Consider the following 10000-nt stretch of genomic DNA (forward strand, 5'->3'; position numbering starts at 1 on the left):
ATGTTAACATCATGCTTTAGGTTTATTTCTGTTATTTTAGTACAGATTAAAATTACAGGAAGCATCGTGGACTTTTACCAGAGAGTGTGTCAAAGAGTGTTGTTTGTTTGTTTGTTTGTTTGTTGATCTGTTTGTTTTTTAAACTGGATTTGGAAATGTTTTTAACACTGGGTGATGAAATACTCGTGTAACTGAGACGATGTCAAAGTAAAGAGAATTTAAAGAGATTTCAGTCCTTTCTCATCGATGTCAAATCTGGAGCTGTTCTCAGGTCTACAGACGCGACTTGTAGCCTAATCGGACCGATTGGTCTGTTCCTAATGGTGTTTACCATGGCAACAAGGTTAATGGTGAGAGAGCAGGGCAACAAGCTGTTTGATATCAACGTTTACTCTGAAGATACAAACATTTACATCTAGTATTGTAGAGAAAAACAGAAATCGTGATGAAACACTAAATCACAAGTTCTTAAATCACTAATTGATGACATCACTAAATCACTGAATCAGCTTCAATATGATACAAAAGGATTTAATAGATGATCAAAATAATACAATTATTACACTCTTATAAAATGAGAATAAAAGAGTGATTCCATTTGTTTAGTTGTCCATGAAGAAGAGAAGAGGATGTAATACCGCTAGAACACAGCAGAGGGCAGCAGAGGGCAGCGTCTGGGAATAGCAATAGAAAAAACTATTTCTGCTGCATTGTTTATTCCAACATGGTGTCACAGGAGTGTCACAGGTTTTAGAGAAGAAGAAGAAGAAGAAGAAGAAGAAGAAGAAGAAGAAGAAGAAGAAGAAGAAGAAGAAGAAGAAGAAGAAGAAGAAGAAGAAGAAGAAGAAGAAGAGGAGGAGGAGGAAGAAGAAGAACATGATGAAGAAGAGGAAGAAGAAGAAGAAGAAGAAGAAGAAGAAGAAGAAGAGGAAGAAGAAGAGTAAGAAGAAGAAGAAGAGATGTAAAGTAATGTTTCTCTACTTTGTGTCCCAGTTTTAAGGCTTTTTATCTCAGTCTCATCTTAACAAGACGTTCCTGACCTCCAGTTTTTGTCTCACGTCCTCTTTTTCTTTACAGAGCTCATCCAGGAAGGTGATGGCCGTCTCTACGTGGCTACAGTACTTCCCGTAGATCAGTAACCTTCAGGAAATGGAAACAGAAAAATGATGGACAATGTTGTGTTTCTTCTTTTGGAGGTCAGATAAATAAAGGAAAGCGAGCGAGATCTCGTACCTCTCCTTGTAATCGATGAAGATCTGGTAGAGGTTACTGGCACCTTGGTGACCGATGGAGTTCTGCAGATCCAGCAGGAGGCTCTTGTGCACCTTCACTAGGTCCTGTTCAGAACCAGTGCTGGTTAGTCTAAAGCCACTGAGATCACTGAACACTACTGAAGTGGTGAATCACCAGTCTAATCTCCATGTATCAGTCTAATCTCCATGTATCAGTCTAATCTACATGTATCGGTCTAATCTACACGTATCAGTCTAATCTCCATGTATCAGTCTAATCTCCATGTATCAGTCTAATCTCCATGTATCAGTCCAATCTCCATGTATCAGTCTAATCTCCATGTATCAGTCTAATCTCCATGTATCAGTCTAATCTCCATGTATCAGTCTAATCTCCATGTATCAGTCTAATCTACATGTATCAGTCCAATCTCCATGTATCAGTCTAATCTCCATGTATCGGTCCAATCGCCATGTATCAGTCTAATCTACATGTATCAGTCCAATCTCCATGTATCAGTCCAATCTCCATGTATCAGTCTAATCTACATGTATCAGTCTAATCTCCATGTATCAGTCTAATCTCCATGTATCAGTCTAATCTCCATGTATCAGTCTAATCTACACGTATCAGTCCAATCCACATGTATCAGTCCAATCCACATGTATCAGTCTAATCTACATGTATCAGTCTAATCTACACGTATCAGTCCAATCTACACGTATCAGTCTAATCTACATGTATCAGTCTAATCTCCATGTATCAGTCTAATCTCCATGTATCAGTCCAATCTACATGTATCAGTCTAATCTACATGTATCAGTCCAATCTCCATGTATCAGTCTAATCTACATGTATCAGTCTAATCTACATGTATCGGTCCAATCTCCATGTATCAGTCTAATCTACATGTATCAGTCCAATCTCCATGTATCAGTCCAATCTCCATGTATCGGTCTAATCTCCATGTATCAGTATAATAGACATGTTTCAGTCTAATCCACATGTTTCAGTCTAATCCACATGTTTCTGTCTAATCCACATGTTTCTGTCTAATCCACATGTTTCTGTCTAATCCACATGTTTCTGTCTAATCTACACGTATCAGTCTAATCTACATGTATCAGTCTAATCTACACGTATCAGTCCAATCCACATGTATCAGTCCAATCTACATGTATCAGTCTAATCTACATGTATCAGTCTAATCTACATGTATCGGTCCAATCTCCATGTATCAGTCTAATCTCCATGTATCAGTCTAATCTCCATGTATCAGTCTAATCTCCATGTATCAGTCTAATCTCCATGTATCGGTCCAATCTCCATGTATCAGTCTAATCTACATGTATCAGTCCAATCTCCATGTATCAGTCCAATCTCCATGTATCAGTCTAATCTACATGTATCAGTCTAATCTCCATGTATCAGTCTAATCTCCATGTATCAGTCTAATCTCCATGTATCAGTCTAATCTCCATGTATTAGTCTAATCTACACGTATCAGTCCAATCCACATGTATCAGTCCAATCCACATGTATCAGTCTAATCTACATGTATCAGTCTAATCTACACGTATCAGTCCAATCTACACGTATCAGTCTAATCTACATGTATCAGTCCTAATCTCCATGTATCAGTATAATCTCCATGTATCAGTCAAATCTACATGTATCAGTCTAATCTACATGTATCAGTCCAATCTCCATGTATCAGTCTAATCTACATGTATCAGTCTAATCTACATGTATCGGTCCAATCTCCATGTATCAGTCTAATCTACATGTATCAGTCCAATCTCCATGTATCAGTCCAATCTCCATGTATCGGTCTAATCTCCATGTATCAGTATAATAGACATGTTTCAGTCTAATCCACATGTTTCAGTCTAATCCACATGTTTCTGTCTAATCCACATGTTTCTGTCTAATCCACATGTTTCTGTCTAATCCACATGTTTCTGTCTAATCTACACATATCAGTCTAATCTACATGTATCAGTCTAATCTACACGTATCAGTCCAATCCACATGTATCAGTCCAATCTACATGTATCAGTCTAATCTACATGTATCAGTCTAATCTACATGTATCGGTCCAATCTCCATGTATCAGTCTAATCTCCATGTATCAGTCTAATCTCCATGTATCAGTCTAATCTACATGTATCAGTCTAATCTCCATGTATCAGTCTAATCTCCATGTATCGGTCCAATCGCCATGTATCAGTCTAATCTACATGTATCAGTCCAATCTCCATGTATCAGTCCAATCTCCATGTATCAGTCTAATCTACATGTATCAGTCTAATCTCCATGTATCAGTCTAATCTCCATGTATCAGTCTAATCTCCATGTATCAGTCTAATCTCCATGTATTAGTCTAATCTACACGTATCAGTCCAATCCACATGTATCAGTCCAATCCACATGTATCAGTCTAATCTACATGTATCAGTCTAATCTACACGTATCAGTCCAATCTACACGTATCAGTCTAATCTACATGTATCAGTCTAATCTCCATGTATCAGTCTAATCTCCATGTATCAGTCCAATCTACATGTATCAGTCTAATCTACATGTATCAGTCCAATCTCCATGTATCAGTCTAATCTACATGTATCAGTCTAATCTACATGTATCGGTCCAATCTCCATGTATCAGTCTAATCTACATGTATCAGTCCAATCTCCATGTATCAGTCCAATCTCCATGTATCGGTCTAATCTCCATGTATCAGTATAATAGACATGTTTCAGTCTAATCCACATGTTTCAGTCTAATCCACATGTTTCTGTCTAATCCACATGTTTCTGTCTAATCCACATGTTTCTGTCTAATCCACATGTTTCTGTCTAATCTACACGTATCAGTCTAATCTACATGTATCAGTCTAATCTACACGTATCAGTCCAATCCACATGTATCAGTCCAATCTACATGTATCAGTCTAATCTACATGTATCAGTCTAATCTACATGTATCAGTCTAATCTCCATGTATCAGTCTAATCTACACGTATCAGTCCAATCCACATGTATCAGTCCAATCCACATGTATCAGTCCAATCTACATGTATCAGTCTAATCTACATGTATCAGTCTAATCTCCATGTATCAGTCTAATCTACATGTATCAGTCCAATCCACATGTTTCAGTCTAATCCACATGTTTCAGTCTAATCTACGATTTAACCCACATGCTTCAGTCTAACCTACAATCTAATCCACACGTTACTGATGATGTATTTGTGCTGAACGTCTCAGTTAAAGTTAACTAAGGTTTAATAATATCAGATTCATTAATAAGATCAATTAATTAATTCATTATCATTATTATTATTGACACTTACAGGAATGTTGATGAAAACCTTGTTGATCTCAGACGCAGTGAGAAACTGCTCCAGCGGCCTGAGGAAGAACTGAGAGCACAGAGAGAGAGAGAGAGTGAGAGAGCGAGAAAGAGAGAGAGAGAGAGAGCGAGAGAGAGAGAGAGCGAGAGAGAAAAGAGAGAAAGAGAGAGAGAAAAGAGAGAGAGAGAGAGAGAGAGAGAGAGCGAGAAGAGATAGAAAGAGAGAGAAAGAGAGAGAAAGAGCATGAGAGAGAGAGAGCACAGAGAGAGAGAAGAGAGAGAGAGAGAGAAAGAGAGAGAGCACAGAGAGAGAGAGAGAGAGAGAGAGAGAGTGAGTTTAGAGAGAGAGAGTGAGTTTAGAGAGAGAGAGAGTGAGTTTAGAGAGAGAGTGCACAGAGAGAGAGAGAAAGAGAGAGCGCACAGAGAGAGAGAGAGAGAGAGAGAGAGAGAGAGAGAGAGAGAGAGATACAGAGAGAGAAGAAAAACAACCACAAAGATAAGCTTGATATTTATGACCGTTGCCATAGCAACATTCCACACCCGATATTTAAATCACATACAGATTTATACACTTTTTTAGAAGCTACATGAAGCTTACAGACTCAGGGGTGGAGTTTGAGGCGGGTCCAAGGTTGTCAAGGTGAAATCACTCTTAACGAATTCATTTACAGTGATGTCATTTTAAATGGTTTATTCAAAACAAATGGAAATGAATTTTAAACACGTTATCAGACGGTCAGAGCTCGGTCAGTTTTTATACAAGTTTACATTAAAGGACTAAAATGTCGTTCCCTTCTTCAGACCGTAATTAATAGTTTTATTAAGGAGGTTTATTTCCTTTTCTCGTGTCTGCCAATAGAGAGACGAGCGGGCGAGGTTATGGCTCTATAAGAAACTAGAGTTGGTGTTGATACTCAGACACTCGCTACTCAGATGGCTACAGACTTCAGACCAGCATCTACAACATAGCTGAATGTTGTGGCTGGAAAGTTACTGCTGATAAATGTGTGTCTAAGCTTAAATAGGAAAACACAGTGTTGGCCTCTACAAAGCAACACAATGGATGTTAACACAACACACACACACACACAGTTTACACAACACACACACAGTTTATACAACACACACACACACACACAGTTTACACAACATACACACAGTTTATACAACACACACACACACACAGTTTACACAACATACACACAGTTTACACACAACACACACACAGTTTACACAACACACACACAGTTTACACAACATACACACACACAGTTTACACAACACACACACAGTTTACACAACATACACACAGTTTAGACAACACACACAGTTTACACAACACACACACAGTTTACACAACACACACACAGTTTACACAACATACACACACACAGTTTACACAACATACACACAGTTTACACAACATACACACACACAGTTACACAACATACACACAGTTTACACAACACACACACAGTTACACAACATACACAGTTTACACAACACACACACAGTTTACACAACACACACACAGTTTACACAACACACACACAGTTACACAACACACACACAGTTACACAACATACACACAGTTTACACAACACACACACAGTTACACCACATACACACAGTTTACACAACACACACACGGTTTACACAACACACACACAGTTTACACAACATACACACACACAGTTTACACAACACACACACAGTTTACACAACACACACACAGTTTACACAACACACACAGTTACACAACATACACACACAGTTTACACAACACACACACAGTTTACACAACACACACACAGTTTACACAACATACACACACACAGTTTACACAACATACACACACACACAGTTTACAGAACATACACACACACACAGTTTACACAACACACAGTTTACACAACACACACACAGTTACACAACATACACAGTTTACACAACACACACACAGTTTACACAACACACACACAGTTACACAACACACACACAGTTACACAACATACACACAGTTTACACAACACACACACAGTTACACAACATACACACAGTTTACACAACACACACACACAGTTACACAACATACACACAGTTTACACAACACACACACAGTTTACACAACACACACACAGTTTACACAACACACACACAGTTACACAACATACACACAGTTTACACAACACACACACACACAGTTACACAACATACACACAGTTTACACAACACACACACGGTTTACACAACACACACACAGTTTACACAAAATACACACACACAGTTTACACAACAAACACACAGTTTACACAACACACACACAGTTTACACAACACACACACAGTTAAACAACACACACACAGTTTACACAACACACACACGGTTTACACAACACACACAGTGTACACAACATACACACACACAGTTTACACAACACACACACAGTTTACACAACACACACACAGTTTACACAACACACACAGTTACACAACATACACACACAGTTTACACAACACACACACAGTTTACACAACACACACACAGTTTACACAACATACACACACACAGTTTACACAACATACACACACACAGTTTACACAACATACACACACACACAGTTTACACAACTTACACACACACACAGTTTACACAACATACACACAGTTTACACAACACACAGTTTACACAACACACACACAGTTACACAACATACACAGTTTACACAACACACACACAGTTTACACAACACACACACAGTTACACAACACACACACAGTTACACAACATACACACAGTTTACACAACACACACACAGTTACACAACATACACACAGTTTACACAACACACACACAGTTTACACAACACACACACACAGTTACACCACATACACACAGTTTACACAACACACACACGGTTTACACAACACACACACAGTTTACACAACATACACACACACAGTTTACACAACACACACACAGTTTACACAACACACACACAGTTTACACAACACACACAGTTACACAACATACACACACAGTTTACACAACACACACACAGTTTACACAACACACACACAGTTTACACAACATACACACACACAGTTTACACAACATACACACACACACAGTTTACAAAACATACACACACACACAGTTTACACAACACACAGTTTACACAACACACACACAGTTACACAACATACACAGTTTACACAACACACACACAGTTTACACAACACACACACAGTTACACAACACACACACAGTTACACAACATACACACAGTTTACACAACACACACACAGTTACACAACATACACACAGTTTACACAACACACACACAGTTTACACAACACACACACACAGTTACACAACATACACACAGTTTACACAACACACACACAGTTTACACAACACACACACAGTTACACAACACACACACAGTTTACACAACACACACACAGTTTACACAACACACACACGGTTTACACAACACACACAGTGTACACAACATACACACACACAGTTTACACAACACACACACAGTTTACACAACACACACACAGTTTACACAACACACACAGTTACACAACATACACACACAGTTTACACAACACACACACAGTTTACACAACACACACACAGTTTACACAACATACACACACACAGTTTACACAACATACACACACACACAGTTTACACAACATACACACACACACAGTTTACACAACTTACACACACACACAGTTTACACAACATACACACAGTTTACACAACACACAGTTTACACAACACACACACAGTTACACAACATACACAGTTTACACAACACACACACAGTTTACACAACACACACACAGTTACACAACACACACACAGTTACACAACATACACACAGTTTACACAACACACACACAGTTACACAACATACACACAGTTTACACAACACACACACAGTTTACACAACACACACACACAGTTACACAACATACACACAGTTTACACAACACACACACAGTTTACACAACACACACACAGTTTACACAACACACACACAGTTACACAACATACACACAGTTTACACAACACACACACACACAGTTACACAACATACACACAGTTTACACAACACACACACGGTTTACACAACACACACACAGTTTACACAACATACACACACACAGTTTACACAACACACACACAGTTTACACAACACACACAGTTTACACAACACACACACAGTTACACAACACACACACAGTTTACACAACACACACACAGTTACACAACACTCACACAGTTTACACACACACACAGTTACACAACATACACACAGTTACACAACACACACACACACAGTTACACAACACACACACGGTTTACACAACACACACACAATTAACACAACATACACACACAGTTTAGACAACACACACAGTTTAGACAACACACACAGTTTACACAACACTCACACAGTTTACACAACACACACACAGTTTACACAACACACACAGTTACACAACATACACACAGTTTACACAACACACACACAGTTACACAACATACACACAGTTTACACAACACACACACAGTTTACACACACACACACAGTTTACACAACACACACACAGTTACACAACATACACACAGTTTACACAACACACACACAGTTTACACAACAACACACACACAGTTTACACAACACACACACAGTTACACAACATACACACAGTTTACACAACACACACACGGTTTACACAACACACACACAGTTACACAACATACACACAGTTTACACAACATACACACAGTTTACACAACACACACACAGTTACACAACACACACACAGTTACACAACATACACACAGTTTACACAACACACACACGGTTTACACAACATACACACAGTTTACACAACATACACACAGACCGATGATGAATAATTAATGATATTAATGATATTACACAAATTAATGATAAGGTAAAATAATTAGAGAAAACTTTATATATGATTTAGAACATTGTGAATAACTGATTAAACAAAAAATGTCTGTGATGTAATTCATATGTTTTTTTAATGAAAATTTATCGATATTTGTTTATTTCTATTTTTATATATGTGTTACTATGTGTGTATTTATTAGACGTGTTTGTAGATGATGTTAGATTGGACTTGTGCAGTGTTCAGGAGGACGTGAGTAAGTGTTGTGTTGTTTACTTTCTCAATGGACTCCAGAGTCTCTGCGTACTTCTCCTCCGTCTGTCTGATCTCAGCCAAGCAGCAGCTCCTGATGTCTGTCTCTGCCTGTTTCTGTAATTACACACACACACACACACACACACACACACACACACACACACAAACACACATGAGGATACAGGGTCCGTTGTTAGATGATGTCGTGGGCG

General features: G+C 38.4%; 1 protein-coding gene across 3 annotated transcripts in view; it reads right to left on the reverse strand.

The window, feature by feature from the left end:
• Positions 1-10000, reverse strand: part of LOC113651840 (guanine nucleotide exchange factor VAV3) — a 93111-nt gene that overhangs the window by 37147 nt on the left and 45964 nt on the right. For all 3 annotated transcript variants that reach the window (XM_047810739.1, XM_047810738.1, XM_047810740.1), the window contains exons 6-9: positions 9810-9902; positions 4589-4657; positions 1234-1337; positions 1041-1140 (exon numbers count right to left, since the gene is read on the reverse strand). In XM_047810739.1, coding sequence (XP_047666695.1) covers positions 1041-1140; positions 1234-1337; positions 4589-4657; positions 9810-9902 — 366 coding nt within the window. The remainder of the gene's footprint in view (positions 1-1040; positions 1141-1233; positions 1338-4588; positions 4658-9809; positions 9903-10000) is intronic.

Source organism: Tachysurus fulvidraco, chromosome 3, assembly GCF_022655615.1.
Source record: "Tachysurus fulvidraco isolate hzauxx_2018 chromosome 3, HZAU_PFXX_2.0, whole genome shotgun sequence".
NCBI lineage: Eukaryota > Metazoa > Chordata > Actinopteri > Siluriformes > Bagridae > Tachysurus > Tachysurus fulvidraco.